The following is a 24,208-nucleotide window of genomic DNA, read 5'->3' as shown; positions in this document are numbered from 1 at the left end:
AATTAAGTTTTTCTGTTGTAACTCAAAAATGAATAACCGTAAAAACTTTATATTTGAATAAAATTTTTATATAGTACAAGAACATTTTTTTACAAGATATTCAAAAAATATTGACTCTTTTAGAGCTTTAAAAATTTTTATTTTTATATATCGTCTAAATAATATTCTTTCAGTTGAACACAGATCCATAATACATTTTTTTTATAGGCGTCTAAAATTAAAACTTGACCAACATTTATTAAAAAATGTTTGTCTGTCCAAACAAGAAAAGTTAAAAGAAATGTTTACCAGAAAGTCACATTAATTTCGTTTAAGCATTTGAAATTCTTTTATTTGCGATGGATATTCGACCGTTAATTAATAATTTCTCCTCAAACGATTTTCTATATATTGTTGTAATAATAATTCAATAATTAAATAAAACAGATACTTTAAATTTTCACCAAAAGATTATAATAAAATATTATAATTGTCTGTAAGTACCTACATATTGAAATGTTCAAAATATTTTGACTCTTTTCGACCTATTTATAAACATTTGAAATTTTGAAGAAAAAAAATTTCCTATTATTGACCAAACAATTATCGACGGGTCTAAAAGCTTGAACAATTAATACAAGTTTCCTTATGAGATTTTATAATAGGAATTTTGAAAAAATCAAGATACATTATGTACGAAATTAGTCAATATCTCGAACATTTGCAAATATTTTTTTGGTTAAAAATGTATAAAATGTTCAATTTTTATAGGTAAGAATTGGAAATTTAAAACCAGATTTCTCATGAGTGGGTTTTGCTAATAATAATATTACTAATTATAAATGAAATGTCACATTATAATATTATGATTTTGCATAATATCAGGGGCTATAACAGTTAAAACTAAAACTAATGGTTTAGAAATAGTACTACTTAATATTTTGCTTATTTGTGATAATTTTTTGATATTGGCAATTTTGAGGTAATTAGATGGTAATATTTTACATAAACATTAATCCAAACTGGTGCAACTTTGTTCAGATCTAAAATTGGTTATGAACCGTATTTTAGATACTTTATTTTAAAATAAAAATTGTACTTTTTTTAAAAGTTGTTGTATTTAGTAGGTACCTATATAAACTTCTTGTAAATATTAAACTGAACTTGTTTTGATGCGTATATTATATAGTGTATACTATCATTTATTTTTATAGGTAATCATTACAAACCAATAGCCGTAAAGACTGGCGATTTTGTTACAGTATATTCTACAATGAATAACGAAGGGATTTATAGAGCTAGGGTATCGAGTTTAGATTTTAAAAATACGAATATGGTCGAATGTAACTTAATTGATTTTGGGAAAACTTATATGATTCCATCTAAAAATATATTTGCATTGCTAAACTATGTTTCATTAAACAAAGTGAATATAAAATATAATAATGCTAATATTGAATAAAAATAATTATTCATATAGCTAGCCAAATTTATTGTAATAATTACAATGATATTTTTTTAGGTACCAACAATGATTCGTAGAATTTGTCTTACCGGTTTAAACAAGATATCATCTTTTAAGATAAAACCTTATCTATCTTCATTGAAAGGAAAAACATATGCTATGGTATGTTTATTTTATGATTATACCACCACAATATTTTTAATAGTTAATATATATATTTTGTATTCATAGGAATATAATAAACAACCTGGACAATGGAATACACAAGAAGTCATATTAAAAGAACTACATAGCAGTGTGTCTCTTAATGATGAAATAAAAAACTTATTTTATAATGAATCTTCTCCTAAAAGGACTATTCTTCAGCAGTGAAGATTGAAAAGAAGTATTACTAATAATTTATTATATTTTGAAAAATGTTATTATGATATTCATGAATTTTAATTTTGTATCACTCACAGTATTCTTCAGTGAAACTGATTAATATATGAAATCTTAAATCTAAAAATGAATCTTGATTATTTTCTAAAATGCATTACCTAAACAAAATCCAATTTGTATAAAAATTATATATGTAATTTAAATACCTAGTAGGCGGTAATTTTAATTTTTAATTTTTAAATATAAAGAATATATAGGAGGTGTACTGTAAAAAATATGTGAACATATAATTGACTATTGTATTATGTAAAGCATGTTAAACAAAGAACAAATAACATTATATGTCAGTTTTTACTTTTAAGGTTGACATTTTTATATCTCCGGCCTTTATACATAATTTAGTATTGCCAATTTTATATAGTCTTATTATTATATTATACTAGCTGATCCTGTGCATTTTGTTGCCCGTTAAATGTACCAACTCTATATGACTCAAACTTTGTTCAGTTGGTTATTTAATATTAGGTGTATGGTATTCAAAATTTATCTCAACTTTTCTGTTGCCTGGAATAAAAATTCTGGTTCGCAGCAGTACATTATCAGGTAGACAATGTACCTGCGGTAGATCGCGAACTCCGTGCTATTTGTACGTAAGTCTATGATTTAACTCTTAAGTACCAAAGTTAAACCAAGTTTGTCGATTTTACTTAATACCACCTACGGTGGATTAATATAATCAATTAATACAAAATCCTATCCTAACCTAACTGTACTAAAATCACATGAATAAAAAAAACCAAATTTAATCCTTTTAAAATTAGCCTATATTCTTCCCAGAGGTCTAATCTACCCACAAACATTAATTTATGTGTATGTTTATATTAACAAAAGATAGTAATACAAATCAACAAACATGCCTGATTAACCAATAGCACCAATATATTATACACTATTATTAATTTAATCTGCAACAATAAACTAAATTTTTATTTTATTATTTAGTTTATTTTTTCTGGACAGATGGTGCCACTGTTGTATTTTTGACATCCAGATTTTCTACTTTTCCGGTGGATTTCCCTAAAATTTTCTTTCATATAAACCTTCTTTGTGAAATACTCTTTCGTTTAATTAAAAATCAAGAAGATCTGATAGATAGTTCCAGAGTTTAGCCTGTAGAGAGATTTTCATTTCACATTTATATAGTTAGATATATTATATTACAATTTATAATAGTTACAATTTTTAAAAATCTATTAGAGAAAAAAGTGAATAATGTTATTGTATAAATGTGGCTCATGGCTAGACAAACTGTCGAATAATTGTTAGATATTTTAGTTTAACTAAAATAATATTTGTTGTCTGTAAGTAGTTATATTTTACATTTTACAATTTAATTTGATTTGCATGAAGAAAATTTTTTTTTTTTGATTAAGCTAGACAACCTTATGAGGAGTCTTGTATTATATTTTGAAATCTTAGATTTAAAAAGAAAAATGTTTATGAATTTCTAACTCAAAATAGTTTGCACATTTTTGTGAATTTTACGTATTTTGTCAATATTTGAACTTTGAATGTTTATAAAAAAAAAAAATTGTGACTGGATTTTTAATATTTTTCATATTATTCTGTCTTTGAAACAATATATTAGGAGCCTTCTATGAAGTTTTCAAGATTTTTTACCCAACGACCGAACACAGTGAACATCATGATAACAATATATATCGATGGCGCGCACGCAAACACTGGCAACATTATTAAATTAAAATCCGCGCCTACACGTCACTAATTAAATTATAATTAAATAAGTAATTATTATCACTTTAAAAATAACAATTACATATTCACATACCTACAATCAAAATTCAATACTACAGAATACATGAAAAGTACCAAATCAATCAAAAATCGTCATCAAAAAGCACAAAGTCAGAAAAAATCACTTCACCTTAATGCAACCCAGGCTAGGGTCATATATACCGTTACAATAGAAAATAAGTTCGACACATTCTCCAACACTTTTCTCCCGTTGTTCTGGGGAGGCATAAGCCAGCTGGTCTTAAAACGCCGTTTACCTACATGGTAATGCCGAACTAGAAATACAACCTTAACTTTCTCAACACAGTAGACTAGCGAGACGGTCTTGACAAGCTGTACATCCTAGTCTAATGTGTTAACGACTCCGAGCTCACGACAACATACAGAAGACGTGAAAACGACATTTGTCTGTGAACGGAGCCAGTAGACGCCCTCCTAGGTCTCATACCACGGTCTAAGATTATGTCCATACTGTAAAGTGCGTAAATGCGTTTGCGTTGTTGTATTAGTACCAACCAAGCCACTGTCAAAGCACGCGCCGTCGTCCATACAATTATCAAGTCAACGCAAATGCAACGAATAAGGCAGTAACTCAATTTTCGCTACTTTTCAGTAGAAGCAAATTAAAGTTTGAATTACAATTCTTCTTCTTATATTATTTGGATTTTATTGAAACTTACACAACATTTTATTTGTGTATCACTAAATATGGCCTGATATCAATTTCATTAAAGTTTGGATTTTCCTGGGTTTTCCTTGAGTTACTTCCTTTCACAAAATGAGTTAACTCAAGTTACCACCATTTTCGGGGATAAAATATGACCAATATAAAGCAGTAACTTCTTCTTTATTAATATAAAACAAAATACAAAATATCTTTTTCAACCTTGAAAATAATATAAAATAATAATAATAATATTATAATAGTAAAATGAATGATAATTTTAAATAATTAATGATAATAATAGTAAAATGAATGATAATTAAAAATATTATTATATTGTATTATCATTAACAATACATATACAGTACAGATCCTTCTTATTTTGAAAAAAAAAAATAAAACCTTTGTCATCATTTAAAGTACAAAATGTAGTAGTAATTAATAAGAATATGGAACTTTAATAATATTATTTAAGTCATTTTTTTTGATTTGAGATTTTCATAAAATGAATGATAAGTTTTAGGTATAAGACCCTTTTTATAAAGAGATAAAAGGTCTTGGATTTCTGCTTCTTCTATACACAGCTGTTCTTTATATGCTCTTATGGGAGTTATGTATTTGTCATATCGGCCTCTTTCTCTTTTTTTTTATAAAATTAATCTGTATGGAATCTGTTGAACTTAAATTGTACTTTATCTGAATAACATAAGGAAATTCATAATTAACAGACACCTCTTTTATATTATTCCACTTGATTAATGTTTTTTCATCAGAATTTTTCCAGTTGAATATTTTATTCTCAACTAGTGGTCCAAAATCCAAGAAATCATTGTAAAACATTTCAAAAACAGTATAAGGTTCACCTTTTACTTTAGCACATTGAATTAATGTGACCCATTGATCAGGCATGTAAATTATTTTACCTCTTTTGGCATTTTCAATCACAGCATGCATAGAATCATCCTCATTTTGGGTGTGACCACGTTCTAAAAACCAATGAGTTATTTTAAGTTTTAAAGTGTGTGAGGCATATTCCCACATAGAATAAACATAACGGTTACGGTTCTGTCCACGACAGTTATCTGAATAGAATACAACTTCCTTAATACCTTGGTCTTTGATTATTTTTAAAAACTTATATAGACAAGTTGCAATTTCATTTGAACCTCTATTACCCTCTGAGTGATGCCACAAAAAACAGTATCCATGTTTCTTTCCAATATCAAAGATGGTGAAATTGTACGTAGCGAATTTACGTTTATAATAAAAACTACTAACATCACCCTGGGGTGTGATGAGAACTTTTTCAAGATCAAAAACTGCAACACAAAATTCTTTGTCATTTTCACTTCTTACTTTGTAAAAATTCTTTTTTTCTCTAGCAATAGTTTATTTTTAATATATTCATTATACAAATCTTTTTCTGCCTCTTTTTCTTCAGTACTGAGCATCCTGTACCTTTCACAAACATCACATAAAACCATCTTTGGCTTATGAAAACTATAATTATATTCATTAAATATATCTGTATACTGACGTAATGTTGTGTTTTTTGTTTTAATACCCACATCCTTCATAGAAATCCAGTCTTGAAAGTAAAACAACCTATGCATCTTTTATATAGTTAAAGTACTTTCTAAATATAGTTTTTTTGTATTTTCTCTGTTATAGTGTGATTCTATTACTGGAAAATTGTTTATATGTTCACGGACATTATTTTTAGATAAACAGTGATAACAATACTATAATATTAAGTATGTTATAAAAATAAAATAATTATAATATAATTATTTTACACATGGTTACTACTTACTTCCTAGAAAGAAAAAAACATTCCGAAGAAAAAAGAAGTAACTCAATTTACGTCCATCTTCGATGGTAAAATGTATTTTAAGATGACATAACCCAAGTTTCTTATTTTTTCGTGGGATTTCACTATTTCCAACTATTTTTAGATCCTGTTTTACTCTGTTCACAATCATGATGCAGTTACTGCCGTTTTCGTAGGAGATAGAGTGAAAAAATGTCTATAACGCCATAGCAGTAACTCAATTTTCGATTTTTTTGAGTTACTGCCTTATTCGATGCGTATGTCGAAGTATAGACGGCTTGTGGTTTGTGAACCACGCAGGTATATGCGACCGTGTCCACAACATTGATAACTTTAAATAGTTGTATTCATATCCGTGATTTATATTGTGATACTCGCGTATACCCTCCAAAACACCACTAGCATTAACCAAATAATATATTGAATGGTATGATGTACCTAGCTAAAAGCTTATTTAACTAAATCAGTGACTTTGAATATCGTCTTAAGAAGATAATAACTTGGTTTTTATTTATAGGAGGCTTGTTCTGGAGATGAACCTAATTGAAATGTGTTAAAATATCAAATAATGCTATAATGTAAACATAATGCAGTAAATATTGTAACTTGTGAAAATATTTTTTAGATTCAAAATTAGTGGGGGTTTTGGTTCTCCCACCACTTAGTTCTAATGTCCTATGGAGGAAGGTTGCATCATGCGCAAGTCGTGGATAAATTTTCAATTTACCTATAGGTGATTCTATTACAAATTATACAATTATTAATTAACAATAATTATGCCTACAAATGAATACTGTTTGTATACTATGCTTGGAAAGTTTTTTAAAAAAATTCCCTCATTTAAATATGTAAATATCTACCTACTTATAAGCAATATAATTATATTTAACTAACACTTAAATAATTTGAAAAACTTACTTAATTTTTTTAATAATTTTTACCAATCTTATAAATGTTGATCATTTATATATTTTATGATACATAATACATAGGCATTAACGAATTAAAAAGTTAATGTTAAGTTAAAAGTTAAGTTAATTTTAACTTTTTAACTTAACTTTTTTTAAATTTAATTTCCATTAACTTAATTTTCAACTTAACTTATTTTAATTGATATAAACTGAACATATTGACGGACAGTGTGGATTATAAGTAATTATAAAAAGTATGCCTAAATTAATCAATTTTATTAATCGATTTTATAAAAAAAATAATCAATATTGTTTTAAAATTATATTTGCTTTATTTTGTCAGTGACCAATATCACTTTATGATGTATATGGACAGTAAACTTGGTCTCTCATATGATACCATTGAAAAAAACCACTGCTGTAGCAGTAGTGTCCATTTTTGGTCGGTTTTTGAGAACTTCTATAGCAGTACTATTACATATTATGAATTCAAAAGTGTCCCCTGACATCACCAAACAAACATAATTTTTTATGATTGTCCGTCAATGTTTTAATAGATAACGAGTAACTTTTAATCAAATTCAATTTAAGTAAGTTTATAAATAATTAAATAATAAATATAATAAAAACTAAAATTATTATTGATGATGCATATTTAGGGTTTTAAAATTTCATGAAATTTATTTTCTTGAAATATAAAAATAAAATCTACAGTACCACAGGCTAATGACCTAGTAGTCAACGAAGCCTTAACCCCAATAAAAAAATAAAAAAAAAATAAAATGTTTATTATTATTATTATTATTATTATTATTATTATCTTTATTGACGGAAAAAAAAAACTCCATTTACAGAATAATATATATATATAAAAAAAAATTTGTTTTGTGTAGTGACATGAAAAACAATAAAATGTTGGTACAAATAGTATAAAGTTTGAATTCAATTAATATAACAATTACATATTATGTGGTATATAATTTTACAGCTATAATAATTTTAACTAAAATTAATATTCATAGTGTTTCCTATAGTCATCAGTATATTTGAAGGAGATGATTTAGAGTATGTTTTAGAAACATTATTAATTAAAAAGCTTTCTAGATTTCTGGTGGATTTAGTATTTATTCGAAAATTTAATCGTTGCAGTAAATAAAGGCAATCTATTGAGTTGTTTAATAGTTTTAATAAAAATGAATAATGGAGGTTACTTATTTTTGTATTATACCTAAAAGTTTATAGTCGTTAACTTCTGAATGTTTTTAAAAGTTGGTTTATTGTATGAAACAAAGAAAATATGTAACATATTTACATATAATTTATAAGTTGTTTAACAAAAGTTTATAACAAACTATATGATCTAAGTATTAAATTTATTATTTATTTTATAATTACTAAAAATACACTATTATTTCATTCATTGTTGGAATCGACTTCAACTTTATTTCAAACCTATATCTTTTGGAACAGTGATATACAACAATATTTTAAGACTCATGTAAAAAATGTTTTTATCCTAAAAATAATGCCAGGAATATTTTTCAGCACTATATAATATAGAATATATGAATATGAAATAATAAATCAACAAAAATAATATGTTTTTCTTTAATTCTAAGTGTGTAATCAATGTATTGTTTCTAATCCTCTATGACCGAACACGTTTAAAAGAAGAAAAAATATTTTTCATAATTTCATTGAAATATTTCAAATTTAGAACCCTATGCATATTACATAACCATTTACTAGAATAAGAAATTAGAAATATAGTTACATTTATTTATTGTTTCATTAACCAGAATAATTCAAGAAAAATAACTTAATTATACATAAAGCAATAGCCATTTAGGTGTATCGTATATATAAAAATATACGATATACCATACTGTGGCAAACGAGCATATTGTAATAATAATAAATAAATACTTAAATAAATACTTTAACTTAAAAATAAGTCAAATGAAAATGTTCATATTCCTTTTAACGTAACTGAGTTAAAACAAAAAAATAGGTTAACTGTTAACTTTAAACTTTATAAAATGTTTTCTATCAACTTAACTTAACTCAGTTAAAAATTATCATTTACTTGCCCAGGCTTGCATAATACATTAAATATTTATATAAAGCCCCAACCTATATAAATAAATTATATTTGTTTAGTATAATTAATATTTAATATTATAATTTGTATATATGTTGTTAGCAAATAATAACACGGAGGCATGGTACATAGCCGTTATGAAAATCAACAAAGAATTATAAATTTATAACATAATATATTTCCATGACTGAATCAACACACTTTCAAATTTAAAATAAAATATGCATTGGCACCTATACAGTACCAGTTTTATAAAATCACAATCAACTTACTATAGGCTATTTATGAAGTTTTCGTATAATCACTTATAAATATATTTTATATTTATCGTAGGTACTTCCATATTATAATTATTTATTAAAATAAAAATATTCAAAAACAATTTAAGGAGCTTTTTGTTTTGAACGTATTGTCAATGAACTTCGACAAGTACCAATACCATTTATTATCGAATGGATTCCTGATGTTCTTCCTATAACTAATATCGATTATAGGAAGGAATTTTAAATTAGTTATAAACACAACTTCTATATTGTTAATGATATTATATCAAATCAGGTTACTTTACTAATTATTTATTCATAAAAATAAAAAAGGAGAACACAAAAGTTTTTTATAAAATCTAAACCAAGAGTTGTATCATAAAATCATTAGAAAGCATGATTGAAAGGGAAAAACAGGAAATAGGGTTCTATTGTTCTAACATAAGAAATATAAATATGCTGGTATCAACACAATAAGATTTATAGAGAACTAAAATATGTTTCTGGAAATAAATTGTGAAAAGAATCGAGAAGTCTTACATATCCGTTCCAAAAACTTGAAATAATAAAAATACATTTTTGATCATTCAATCCATATTTTTATGAATTATTTTTTATTGTAATAATTATAAATAATGTATTTATCGGTATATTATTTATGATGTGTATATGTTTATATAAAACAAATCATTAGATTGAATATTTAAAAATGTTAACCCGTTGTGTTTTTAGACCTGAATATATTAAACATTTAAGTATTTCAATACTTATTTATACGTTCAATGTTCTTTATTTCTTAATTTGCGTTGATTTTCTAATGATTTTACGCTTTCCCAAATTGCATTATCAAATTCATACTTTCCAGAACATAAGGCAATTAATCTATAAAATAATATAATTGAAAGTAAGCAAACATCAACTATCAAAATATAAGTTAGAAGTTTCAAAACTTACTTTGAAAGCATCAAAAAAATATTCAAGTCATCACTAGAAACATTATTGGGATCAACTATTAGCATCTCTACAAAATCATTTTTAACCACCTAAATAAAAAATAAAAGTGGTTAATGAATTATATTATTAATTCACAATAACTTAATATTTGGTGACTTACTTGTAAAATATCCTGTTCATATTTAAAAGGAAATGTTGAAATTATTGCAATATATTTTCTCAATTTGTCCAAAAGAGGTAACTGCATTTTTAAGTAGTCATGTACTGATTTCATTGTCTCTTCGACATCACAACAAGATGGGTCTGGTTTCAGTACAATATCAATATCGCACTGAAATTATATATATTGTTATGAATTATACATTTCAAAACTATAACTAACTAATTAAGTTACAGGTAGAAGAGATTTTCCGATAGATAATGTCAGTGTTGGTATTTGGGTTTCATAGTCCATCATATAATGAGTGAAATCATACTTCATTTTTTGGTTGGAAATTATATTTTTTAGAGCTTCAAGATTTAGCATTCCTAAGAAAAATCATGATCAATAATTTATTAAAAGTGAAAACATACAAACAGTAATATTAATTATTGTATACTAATACTTATATAGATAGTTTATTAGGGACTAAATATGTGACAAAATCTTAGGACCTAAGATATTTTGATAATGTTTCCGTAAAAAAAAATGTTTGTCTTCTAATGACTAAGTGAAATACTTTTAACCCCCCCACCAAATGTACCAATACTAAGTAGTTGCTAAATGCTTTCTTTTTATTTAAAATTGAATATGTAAGTTTAGTCAATTTTTATTCTACACTAAAATATATTATAATGTTTCTTACTTTAGTTGCATAAATCCACAAAAAAATGTTTTTATTCGTAAAAAAATATTCTGTTATTATTGAGGTAAAATAATATATATATACAAACATATTGAAATACCTTGACTATTCAAATTTCCCGGCTGTAAATCTGTTTCATCCAAGACCAAATGTGTCCTATCTGACAATTGTAAAAATCCATTCTGCAGTCTATTGGAAGTATAGCATTTTCTGAAACAAAATACAATTTTTATTATCTTTAGCATTTTATAACTTATTCATCAATGGGAGATTAAGAAAAATTGTTTAAATAGTATATTCAGTGAACACTGGCTGAGAACTACTGAATTACAAAATACATGCTAACTTTGAAGTAATTAATAGAAGCTCTAGCGATTGACTAATGAAAAATACTCAATATAACTATATTATTTATTAGTATCATAGTAAGTATCAATAATATAATGTCAAGTAAGTTTGGAAGTACATAATATGCATAAATATATTTTTAAATTTTCTTAATATTTTGTATGGGTAGGTAATAAAATATATATTACCTTGGAATTATTTCCATGTTGTTCATAGTGTGTATTTGAATTGGTAAATACTCACTTTTTACTACCAAAAAAGATATAAGTGAGTACAAATGTTTTGTGTACCTTTGTCCAATACTATGAGGAATACCACGAATGTTTAATGCCAATTTTCCAGGAACCAAATTTTCTTGCCTATTATAACTATAAAAATATTGAATAAATATATATAAATATTAACATTGCACACGTGAAAATCAAATGGAAACATTTTGTAGTATTTAACATCAATTATACATACATGGTAGATACAAGATAAAATAATAAATAGTCAGCCACTAAAGAGTCTCCTAATGATGCTTGAGTTAATACAAATTTTAGCTCTGCGTGAATGTTTGGTGCATCATTCCAGATAGATTTATCTGTTTTATAAATGTATTAACATTATAATAATTATTAATTACACACACAAATTTCGTAATTTAAATATGTAAACAAAACATTTAACTTACACGTTTCTTCATTATCTGGAATTAAATTTGTTAGTAGTTTCCATTGAACTGCATGAATACAATTCGTTTCTTTAGCTATTGAAGATTGTTCTTCTAAATCTCCATTGTCCTCTTGAATTGTACGTCGGTCAAGAAATCCTACAACTTCTACAATTTGGTTTAGCATTAATTCATTGGTATTAATATCTTCAGGGTATACCTAGATGTTTAAATGTTTAAGTTAATAATAATATCATAATGATAAAATGTATGACAAAACAACCAAATTAATACTTACAAAAATAAATATTTCCTTAGAGTATTTTTGACATGCTGGATCAAGACGAATGCGTTTATTTATATTTTCTTCTCTAAATCAATATGTTATATTTTAATAATAATTTAATATAAATAATTTTGTAAGTATATTCTGTCTCACGAAAGAAAGGTAACATGTCTTGACGAAAACAGGTGATACGTCAGTAATAATAGAGTGCGTACAACACTTCAACAGCCTGGTAGGCAGTTAGTGGCCCTTAGTCTACACACACGATACAGTACCTTTCTTTCTTAAAACAGATTATACCTAGTATTTAATAATTAACATACAGTTGAGCTTCCGCATTTTGGTTTGTATTTTTTACGTCTTTGGCCCATTCATTCAATCCTGGAATTGGAATACAGGCAACAATTTTCCGTTCCATCAATGTATCTCCAAATACAACTTCTTCTCCAGGCTAAAAAATGAATAAATTTTATAAATGTTATAACAAATATAATTCATTTTTTTTTTTTTTTTTTTGTTAATCATTATTCTTACTTTGAGATTTTGAGTACTGCTATGATATTTTGCTTGACGCAAAGTAAATTCATCATTCTCAGAATTGATAATTTTAAAACTGCTACTATAATATTCTGGATTTAACATATCTTGTATCATTCCTTTAAATCGTACAAAGGTTCCAAGAGCTATTTTATCATCAAATAATAAAGGTACCTAACAATTAAAATGAATTTCATAAGATTTTTGCAATAAAATAAATGTGTGTTAAACATAAGTAAAGTAAAAGTAGCATAATGATTATAAGCGGACCATTAATAAATGCAGGTACTCATATTTTACAGATCGACAAACAATCAATTTCCATTACCTTCTCCCAATTTCCTGGTTCATTCAGAATTCTTTTGCATTCCTCTTCATAACCGTTCCAAATATCAGCAGTCCACGTATCCATAATAGTAACTGTTTATAACTGGGTGAGATGCAATAATAATAATACAATAATTGTAATAGGTTAAAAAACTAAAACCGATAAATTAGTGAACGATCAAGTTATAGACAACTGTGAAGGAGTGATAAGCACTTTTCCAAAAATTATAAGAATGTTAACCTACGGCGGTTAACCAGTGACCAACTTGTGGTGGTGTTGCACAACAGGTCGGGGGATATTTTCGTTTTTTTTTTCCGAGCGCAGCGTAGCCAGCGAGTGGCAACGCGGGCATCACTCACAAAATGAATGCAATATGCTATCAATTTAAACTTTTCTCCCACTTTTATTTGTTTATCTCAACGATATAGATAATCAACATCGTGGTCATGAGAGACTTGATACTAGATAGATAGCGTGGATGGTATTAGAAAACAGTTCTATCACCTTTGCATTTATGACCTATCTATTTTTATAATTTTACATTCGAATAGTCAAATAGTTACACTTTTTGACAGAAAAAAATTCAAATGTCTCATATCACTCTATTGTCTTCATTACACAAACGTCTATAATATAAAATATAAATAATAAGTATTTATAATCAATGTTAATACACAGTTAGTAATTAGTATCAATCTTACCTAGAGAGTAGATACTAGATTGTATCTTGTTCGATGGCAAAGTGAATCTAGTTTATGCATTTGGGAGGTCAAAATTTAAAATTCCCAATAATTTTCAAAAGCGCCGAGAAAAGGAAAAAAAAAAAACCGGGAATTTTTACGCTAAGTCGGTTCTCGATAAATTTGATTTCGGTTTTTGTTGTAATTCTAAAACAAATAACCATACATATATGCAATTTTAACTGTATGTTTATATTATCATTTGCTATAGACCATAACATTTTCCAAATATTTTGACTTATTATGGGCTGTTTACGGACATTTTCTGTTTCCATTTTTTTTAGTTTTTTTTTCTACAAATATCAGTCTTTTTTTCTAAGGATGTCAATAAAACTTTATTTGTTTGGTAAAAAAGCTTGAAAATTTAATTCAAGGCTCCTACTAGATTGTTACAATGACATTTGAAAAATATTAAAAATCCTTAGTCACAGTTTTGTTCAAATTTTGACAAAATACGAAAAAATCACGAAAATTAGTAAATTATTTTGAGTTGAGAATTCATAAAAATTTTTTTTTTTAAATCTTATATTTCAAAACATAATACAAGATTCATCATTCCTAACCTTAATCAAAAAAAAAAAATGTCTACAAACAAATCAAATTTATTTTTATGAGCGTTTGAAGTTCATATTTTTTCAATATTGGATGATATAAACTCGATTTTTTATGTAGCGGTTTTGTTATTTTGCTGTTATTCAAAAACGAATATCTGTAGATGCATGAAACTTTTACTGAATGTTTATACTATCATTTTCTATACACCGTACAATTTTGAAAATATTATGACTCTTTTTAAATTTTTTACGGACATTGTCAGTTTTTAATTTGTTTTTTTTTTAATAAATATCAATAAAATTGCATTTGTTGGGTAAAAAAGCGTGAAAATTTAATGCAAAACTCCTGATATATTGGTACAATAGATATTGAAAAATATTAAAAATATATATGCACAATTTTTTTATAATCATTTAAAGTTCAAATTTAGACAAAATATATCACATTTCAAATTTAATAATTATTTTGTAGTTAAAAATTTATAAAATGTTCAACTTCTATAGCTAAGGATTGAAAATTTTAAACAAGGCTCCTCGTAAATAGGTTATATATAAATTACTTTATTCACATTAATATGTGATCTATCACTGTATCTATCTAACAAATCGTCCCATTGTCCGTATGATGAAACTGGCGAATGAGGACTCACTTTTCCTTAGTACTTAGCATTAAATTATTGTCTGTTCGTTCTTTATATTTCATATTTGTAATTTTTGTTATTTGTGTAACTTTCTTTTAGTTATTTGTATACTATACAATGTAATTGGGCTCGTCCCGTATTCAATAATAAATAAATAATTAAATAAAATACGGAAAAATCACAAAAATTAGCAAATTATTTTGAGTTAGAAATTCTTAAAAATTTTTATATAATACAAGATTCCTTTTAGTTATTTTTATAGTCGCATACAAACAAAAATATTAAAATTTTCCGTGACGATTTAACATGTGCATGCACATACGATACTTATAAACCATAATGGATTACACACAGTATGTTAATTTACTACTCACACATTGACACACCCCAAATGTACGTGTCAAATTAATTGCCTAAATATTACTCCTTAAAAAATGCTACGACCAGGGGTCGCCAACCAGTCGTTTATTATAAAAATTAATTTTACCAGTATCGGTCGTTTGCGTAATAAATAATTGGATAATGTGGATTGCTATATTGTAATTTAGGAATTTACCATTATCGGTCAATCGTGATAGTCAAAATTATTGTCAGTTATGACTCGACTGTTAATTAGTCATCACGTGCAAGTATTACGTACCCACGTATTAAGTAGTCATATAATTAACTATGTACAGCGCGCCGCACGTCTCTAATAATATTTGACACTATAACTAATAAGGCAATTAGTATAGTATAACATACTGAGGTCGTTGCAAAAGCGTAGAGAAAACAATTAATCTATAGAAGGTGTCGTCACACGTATCTTTCCTGGAAAGCCAACACCCATACGCAGGATACGAGTCGACCAGCATACCAAATACGAGACCCGAACTCTGTCTCATGACCGAGCTTAGCCACTACTACAACCACCCACTCCAAAGGACACAATCATATATATAGAAGCCCAGGACAAGAGCTCTTCAGACGGTTAGGGACATTCAGAGTCAGGTCGGAACACCACTCACAGTTTAAATTCTATCTTAAAGAGTCGTAACACCACTCTTTTACACCATATATTATAACATTGTAATTTTGTACTACGTTAATAAACATTCATCATACCTAGTACATCACGTATTTCATTTCTGCGTTGATGTATATATCGGCGTCGGTTGGGACGTAACACAAGTGTGCAACACGTATTGTATGTTCCGTATATTTTTCGTTTTTAGATTCCGAATTTATTTACTTAAGATTACCTCGGAATTTTGGAAACACGCAATTACTCAAAAATACCCAAATCTACGAAACATTGCCCTTCATATAACTTCATTTTTTGGTTCAACTTGGTTATGCGAGTCAACATTTTCGAGTATGAAATACTTAAAGAACAAATATCGGTCAATAATTACAAACAGTAAATAGTTTACAATAAGTGTACGAGCAGCTGTTTCTAATTATATTTTCTAATTATATACTAGAATCCTTAAAACTAGCAGAAAGCCAATGCCAGTTATCTTATTAATAAATTAAAATTTTTTTTCTCGTGCATTATTACATTTTACATTATTATTATTATGAAGAAACAATAAATAATTACTCTTTGAAGCTTAGACATTTTTTTTAGTCATTAAACAATTAATCTCTTACTAAAGACCTAAATTCTCCTAGATGACGATCATCTTGTTTAAAAAGTATACAAATTATTAAGTTATAATTTATAAATGTTGATAATGATAAAATACATTTTTATTTACCTAACCTGGTTACTAGTTACTAGTGAGACATTTTGATCAATGGAAGACAAATAGATGCCGAGACAACTAGATCCATGTTAATACCATATTATGTATGGTTGGGATTTCGATGCCCGGGCCCTATTTGTTCATGCCACCCTTGAGATTGGTACTTTTAAGATATTCAATTTAATTTTCTAATAATCAACATATACAATTTCGTAAATTTTAAATATTCAAACAAAATGTATGGGAATTCAGGTACAAAGTTTTAAAAAAGTAGCCTGATCGATATTAATTAGATATATATTAACAAATTCAAATCAGTTATCAGAAGTCTTATCGCGTTATCAGGTCCGTTGGCATGATTGACTAAAGTTAACTTACATCCACATGGCCAGAGATTTGTAGATCTAAATTTCGTAGGCTGTACAAAATACCAAATTACGTTCACATATAAATTAATCGTTCACAAATACAATTTTCAATTTATTAGATCCAACGAATCAAATATTATTGAAATATATAGAAGAAAACACCAAAAAATGTCAAATGTCTCTAAATATCTCAAAACGAATAAGGATATTTTGAATATTTTGTCATTCTTAGAAAATGATAAAATAAACAGCTGAAGACAATTTCAAGTACGTTTAATAGTTTTTGTATAACAACAAAATAAGAATATCGAATGAGAATTTGTTAATTTACGGGTGGTAGATTTAAAAGATCGTAAAAAATTATATTAACTTTTCAGTAAACTTTTTTTTTATTTAATTTAGGAAAACTCAAATGCAATCTTGTATAACATTTTCAAAGATTAGATGTAAATATATTAGTTTTTAAAATATATCCAGCATGAAATCCATCAAATAGGTGTGTTGGGCAAAGGGTATAATCTTGTTATATGTAGGTTGAACTCACCGGAAAATTATCTATAGATCCTACGAAGCACTTTGTAAAAACTAAATTTTATATTATTGTAAACTGTAATTTAAAACTTGAAAATAATCATAATTAATATTAAAAACGGAAAATGTTTCGTACGATCTACAGACACTTTTCTGCTGAATTCAAATATTTATTCAGTATAAAAACCAGACAACGTTAACTAACTTTAATTTTGTCAAAACAAATGTATGTTTTTGTACAATTCGTGTAGTGAAATTTATATGGTTATCGAGTTATTGACATGTGCATGCGTGTACGATAGAGAATACCCGCACTTAATTTCACTCACACTAATAATCATTTACAACTAACACATAGATCCCTGGCGGCTATGACAAGATTATAAATTGCCTAATGTTGCCCCTTAAATAATAACCATAGCGAGCCCAACTAAAAGTGCCAACTATAATATTATTATGTTTTATTTTATATAATGAATTACTCGACGTTGCCCGCCAACCAGTAACGATACATACCTTCGTAATTCGTATGCGAGTTGAAATTATCTATATTAAACAATAAATTCTCATTTATTTTTATCACCGAATAAAAAAAACAATTTTTTTAAAAAGTTTTTGAATCATTACATGGTAAATTAATAAAAACAATTAGTAAATTATATTATTATCTTCAATTATATAATAAGTATAGCTGTTGCCCGCGACTTCGTCCACGTCAATTTCTGTTATTATGATCGCGATTAAGAAGTTTTTAAAAGAATATATTTTAAAGTACTTCTGCGTAAATTATATTTTTAGTTTTATTTTCTTGTGGCAGTAGAACATACTGATTTTCTCCGCAACCCGATCTTGACAACGCGACATATAGTTGGTCTTGACGTAAACCGATTCCTACGTATTTAAATGTTTGCCCCTGTGGTTTATTAATTGTCACGGCAAAAGATAACTTAACTGGAAATTGAATTCTTTTAAAACTAAAAGTTAAATCATTTGGAATCATTGGTATGCGAGGTATAAGCACTGTTTGACCAACTGTTGGACCAGTCAAAACTGTTGCAACGATTTAGGAAAACACAAATGCAATCTTGTATAACATTTTCAAAGATTAGATGTAAATATATTAGTTTTTAAAATATATCCAGCATGAAATCCATCAAATAGGTGTGTTGGGCAAAGGGTATAATCTTGTTATATGTAGGTTGAGCAGCTGAACTTTTCTTGTCGCCCTGGCAAATAAAAGTATGCACCGCGACTGCGTGTAAATAATGTCTAGAATACTTTTTTTTTTGGGGGGGGGGGTTAAGGCTTCGACTACTAGGTCATTAGCCTGTGGTACTGTAGGGGAATACATTATTTGCGTTGACTATTATTTACGAAACTTCATTTCGTATAGAGGTATACCTAATACGTATTGCAACTTAAATTTGTAAAAAAAAAATGGATGAAAATGTATCTAGATAAAAAACACATATTATTATACAGTTTTTAGGTTTTTAATGTAAACACGTCATATTTATAATTGTTTAGTTAACATAATTTATAATATTGTATATAAAAATACAATATAGATTAAATTAATACATTTGGATAAAAAAAAGTAACGTCTAACGCATATTAATATATTGGACATTGTAAATTACTTAGACATTTAATTTTATTGTTTAAGGAAATATTGTCTTTTTTTGATAAATTTGATTTATTGCAAAAAACATAATGATCAGCAAAGATAGTTAAATCTAAAAAAATTGACAGTTTATTTGGTTTGGTTTTGAACATACTATCCAGGGCTTAGCACCCGAATCATTTATTCGGGTTTCGGGTGCTAGATGTATTCGGGAGTTCAAACACCAGGATAAAAAATTCAAAAAATTGTTCGGGTTTTGATAACCGTTATTATTCGGGTTAATATTAGTTAATACGGGTTTTTAGTAATCTAAAAAATACACAACTTTTGAAGTCTGAACCCACAAAAAAATTTCAAGCCTAATAAAATGTAAAAAAAAAAAAAATGATTTATGTTATTTATAATAAAATATTTAAATATACATCCCTAACACGAATCCGCAATTTATGTTATACGCCAACCCCTCAGATAACTAATGTATAGGTAGTTACATTTCCTTAAGAATCTACACGAAATAAGACAACGGGAAATTAATTAGGTAGATACCTTTTTATTTACCACTTGCCAAGTCGACGGATATAATTAGTTACCTAACTAAAATGTTTAAATAGGTAGGCCATAGGTGCCATAGTGGCGTTGAGCCGTAGAGAAATGAATTATAATATAAATTATGATTTTCCAATTACCGGAAATAACTGGTAAATGTAGGCATGAATTACGACACGAATTAGACAGTCCGAAGTTGTTAACATAGGAAGGAAAATGTTGGTATAGTGTAAGCAGTGTTCGGACTTATATAGATAAATATATAGATAATTATTTGTTCATCTTTTATCTTATCTAGATAAATAGTTACAAGGTATCTAAACGTTCATCTTAGATAATTTTCTTACTCATCTAAATGAATTCATCTAGATACATTTTTTATTGATAAAAATCCCAAAATTATACAAAGGCATTTAAATATTTATACAGATTCTCAAACCAAGTTTATGGTTTATAAATAATGTAATTATTTTTATTTGTATCATCATTATTATTATTATGTTCCTAGTGCCCAACTAAAAAATACCTAAATTTAAAACCAATTTAAATTTTATACCATCTAAAATGTGTATAATATAATTTATGGTACATCACTATGTATACCAAACTCTAAATACACACACTAACAAACAATGTTTAACACTACTATCATAAAACAAGGTATACCTACCCACTTATAAATTATAACATGCCATAATAGTATATTTAACAACACTGATGAATGATTATATGGATGTACAGGACTTACGGGAACTGTACATAGTACATCCTTCCTGGTGTTTCTGTATCAAAATGTATAAATTATAAATTATAAGCTTTTGTCGTAACCTATTATATTAAACGAGATAAATAAGTATCAGTGAACGCAACAAGTCAAAATTGCCGCCAATCGTATATAACCATGGATTGACATAATATGGTTTATACCGCTCTTGGAGATTGAACCCGGCGTGCCATCGTCGGCTGCACACGCGGCCACGTCAGCCACGAACACGGATCATGGACCAATGGCGTCCTTATTGTTGTATACACAACGTCCCTGTTACATCTTATCACTTTCAATCGCCAATAACCTATATAAATATATTTTATTCACATACGAATTTCTAAATTTCCAATGTGTAATTTATAGTCTTAAAATTTTCTTCATCCTTACTTGTTCACTTCGCTGGACTTTAATACCTTATAGCGGACTGGAGTACTGGGATCTGGAACCATAGTGAGTATAAGTAGTGTGCGCTAGACGACATGGCTAAATACACTGGTATAATCTAAACTGCATGCATGTTCCTATTATTAATTAGGTATACTTGGTTAGCACCATATTTATGTTTAATTATGACGTACACCTATCTGTGTTTTATGATGGACAACACCAACAAGCAGACGACGTAGCACTGCAGATGCACAGAACCAAGTTTAGAACATACCAGTGTGTTTATCTGTGTTAGAGAATCTCATATATAGGCTCTGAGTGTGGTGTGTGGCTATACTTTATACTATTGTGTTTTTCTCGGCTGGAGACAATTATTACTATAATTCCGAGTAGACATTTAATAACCATAAAGTCTAAGTCGTTTTATTTTATTTAATTCCAGTTTAGACAAGCCTGTCTAAAGCCTATAAAGCGTTAGCATTATGCATAGGCCTAACGCTGTTGTGATTGCACTGTTCGCTTTTCGCTATACTAATGATCGTCTTCATATTATCTTTTGTATATTTTTTCTAAATACTTCCCAAGGATAGAAAACTGAATTATTAAAAAAACAACAATACAACACAAAAATACTGTTAATAACTAGATGTGTAAATATATTTATACTATATTCATTCTTATTTACCTACTTATTACAATATATTTTTTATTTTGGCGTTGAATTTTCAACCATGTATATTGGATGATTATGGGACATTTGTAATAACTATGATTTTAATTTAATCAGGAAAATCCTATTTTTCAATTTTACATTTAAAAGGTTTCTAGTTACTGAATTGATAAGTACTTTAATAACGAATCACCACCTAATATATATTTTTTTATTCGCGCAACAGCAGATTAATAAAGCTAAATATGAGCCCCTATATTCCATTTTAAATATAATAAAAAATATTTATTTTTATTATGTGGCAATTATAACTATTTATAACTATACATTTACTTAATAAAAAAAAATGTATTAAATTATTATTATTTTTTTTTTTTTTAAGACTATGATGACCAACCGTTATGAATGTTATGAAAATATGCTGTCTAAATTCCGGATTAAAGACTTACAAACATTATTGGGAGCTTTTGGTCAAAATACTTTAGGACGAAAACCTGAATTAAAAGATCAGGCACTTGAATTATTAAGAACTAGATCAACTGGCTTTAACCAAACTGCATATGTAGCAAAAATATCTGAACTATATTATCTATCATCTCCTGAAACTGTAGCCCAAATCAAGTTCAAAAAATTACCATTTTATGAGGTAATTGACGAGGTTCTTCAGCCGACTTTTCTAGCTGGCACTGACAAGTGCACATTACAGAACGTTCCTAGAGGTAGCAATATATTTTATTATTTATCTTAAGTTTATTATATTTATAATAAGTGTCTTATTTATTTAGATATGAAAGAAACGCAATTAAAATTTTTTGTGTCACTTGAGAATGTCAATCTTGTTGCCATGAATCGTGATGTTTCCCCAGGAAAAAATGATTATATTTATCAATTCCAGATTCGAATTAGTCAGTTAGTGGAACCTATGACTAATGAGGTAACAGATTTTATGCCTCTTGGACTACAAATCCGGTTTGGTGCGAAAGCATGTCCATTACCACCTACTGCTCCTAATACTCGGCCAGGAGCTGAATCCAGACGATCTCCAAGACCTATAAATTGCACTCAACTTGTCAAACTTTCTCCAGTCACTCCCAACGTGATCTGTATCAATTGGACTCCTGATGGAAAAAATTACGTTATGTCTATTTATCTGGTAAAAAGATTAACTTCAGAAACCTTGATACAAAGACTTCGAGATAAAGGAGGTAGGAGTTCAGAACAGACCAAAAACTATATAATTAAAAAATTAGCAGATGTGGATCCAGATTTGGCCACCACATCGTATCGATTTTCCTTGGTGTGCCCATTGGGTAAAATCAGAATGAAAATGCCTGCCAAATCTATCCATTGTGATCATTTACAATGTTTTGATGCTTGCACGTTTATATTGATGAACGAAAAAAAGCCTACTTGGATGTGCCCTACATGCAATAAGCCCTGTTTGTATGATGACATACAAATAGAAAACTATTTTTTGAATGTTGTGTCTAGCCCAAATTTAAAAGACAGTAGTAAGGAAATTGAAATTTTAGCTGATGGCACATGGATAGTTTATGAAGAAAAGAAAGAGACGAAAACCGCAAATAGTACTCCTGATGCAAAATTAAAACCTATTGATTCTGTGGATTTAGATAGCGACGAAGAAAAATCCTTTGATATGAATGTAGAACACCCTGAAACTGAAACTGTCAAACATCAAGAAAATGAAAACTTAAGCTTTGTCGATTTGACATTAAGTGACAATGAAGAAGAACCACCAAAAGAAAAAGATAAACATGAAAATGAGGGCGCCAGCTGCTAATGCTATACAACCAGTTACTGTAGTTGATTTAAAACCACAAGCTCAAGTACAGCGGCAACAAGCTGTTACTAGTTCTGAGCAAGGAGTAGTAATTGAAATAGACATACAAGATAAAATTAATTCTTAAAATGTTATATTTAATAAATGTTAAGATAATAATATCCTTCTTTTTTATATTGTATTTAATTATTTATTATTTTAATACAATTTTAATTAAATATAGTGACAATACACGCTCTTTAAAATACTACTTATGTCAGTGGTCTCAAACTCAAATTACCAACGGGCCCATATATCAATTATATGTCAAAGGTTCGAGAGTAATACACTTTTTTACTCATCTTAATACTAAATCAAAAATAACAAAATAGTTGTATACAACATTTATTTATTTCATTTATTATACGTAGTATTTTTTTTTAAATTAATATAATTATAATATTTATTGTGGTCCATATTTTTGAGACCACCGACTTACGTAATGATT

The 24,208-nt window shown here is 27.5% G+C and overlaps 3 protein-coding genes across 3 annotated transcripts; 2 read left to right on the top strand and 1 right to left on the bottom strand.

Annotated features, from left to right (window-relative positions):
- The first annotated feature begins 1,034 nt into the window (after positions 1-1,034).
- On the top strand, positions 1,035-1,816 carry LOC132947559 (uncharacterized). The gene is made up of 4 exons (XM_061017861.1): positions 1,035-1,041; positions 1,194-1,405; positions 1,502-1,606; positions 1,676-1,816. The coding sequence occupies exons 1-4, from the start codon at positions 1,035-1,037 to the stop codon at positions 1,814-1,816; spliced, it is 465 nt and encodes a 154-aa protein (XP_060873844.1).
- Positions 1,817-10,061: 8,245 nt separating this feature from the next.
- Positions 10,062-13,683, bottom strand: LOC132947354 (mini-chromosome maintenance complex-binding protein-like). The gene is made up of 12 exons (XM_061017626.1): positions 13,364-13,683; positions 13,033-13,209; positions 12,822-12,949; positions 12,511-12,583; positions 12,234-12,432; positions 12,023-12,143; positions 11,746-11,925; positions 11,310-11,419; positions 10,759-10,892; positions 10,525-10,695; positions 10,365-10,453; positions 10,062-10,292 (listed from the first exon to the last, which is right to left on the bottom strand). The coding sequence occupies exons 1-12, from the start codon at positions 13,445-13,447 to the stop codon at positions 10,190-10,192; spliced, it is 1,569 nt and encodes a 522-aa protein (XP_060873609.1). The 5' UTR covers positions 13,448-13,683; the 3' UTR covers positions 10,062-10,189.
- A 7,542-nt stretch (positions 13,684-21,225) lies between these two features.
- LOC132947087 (E3 SUMO-protein ligase PIAS3-like) lies at positions 21,226-23,882 on the top strand. Its single transcript, XM_061017283.1, is given in 4 exon segments — positions 21,226-21,313; positions 22,303-22,639; positions 22,706-23,706; positions 23,708-23,882. Coding segments are annotated over 3 exon segments (1,476 nt in total). The 5' UTR covers positions 21,226-21,313; positions 22,303-22,305; the 3' UTR covers positions 23,849-23,882.
- The last annotated feature ends 326 nt before the right edge of the window (positions 23,883-24,208 follow it).

This window comes from Metopolophium dirhodum, chromosome 6, assembly GCF_019925205.1.
Source record: "Metopolophium dirhodum isolate CAU chromosome 6, ASM1992520v1, whole genome shotgun sequence".
Taxonomy (NCBI): domain Eukaryota; kingdom Metazoa; phylum Arthropoda; class Insecta; order Hemiptera; family Aphididae; genus Metopolophium; species Metopolophium dirhodum.
This window is presented reverse-complemented; position numbering and strand designations above follow the sequence as displayed.

What these genes read in the sequence shown, in the direction of transcription:
- LOC132947559 (XM_061017861.1), top strand. An exon ending in ACTATGTTTCATTAAACAAA is followed by an intron (nt 1,406 to 1,501) that starts GTGAATATAAAA and finishes ATATTTTTTTAG; the next exon opens with GTACCAACAATGATTCGTAG. An exon ending in AAGGAAAAACATATGCTATG is followed by an intron (nt 1,607 to 1,675) that starts GTATGTTTATTT and finishes TTGTATTCATAG; the next exon opens with GAATATAATAAACAACCTGG.
- LOC132947354 (XM_061017626.1), bottom strand. Translation starts at nt 13,447, where the DNA reads ATGGATACGTGGACTGCTGATATTTGGAACGGTTATGAAGAGGAATGC. An exon ending in TCCAGATAATGAAGAAACGT is followed by an intron (nt 12,144 to 12,233) that starts GTAAGTTAAATG and finishes TTTATAAAACAG; the next exon opens with ATAAATCTATCTGGAATGAT. An exon ending in ATTTTTTTGATGCTTTCAAA is followed by an intron (nt 10,293 to 10,364) that starts GTAAGTTTTGAA and finishes ATTATTTTATAG; the next exon opens with ATTAATTGCCTTATGTTCTG.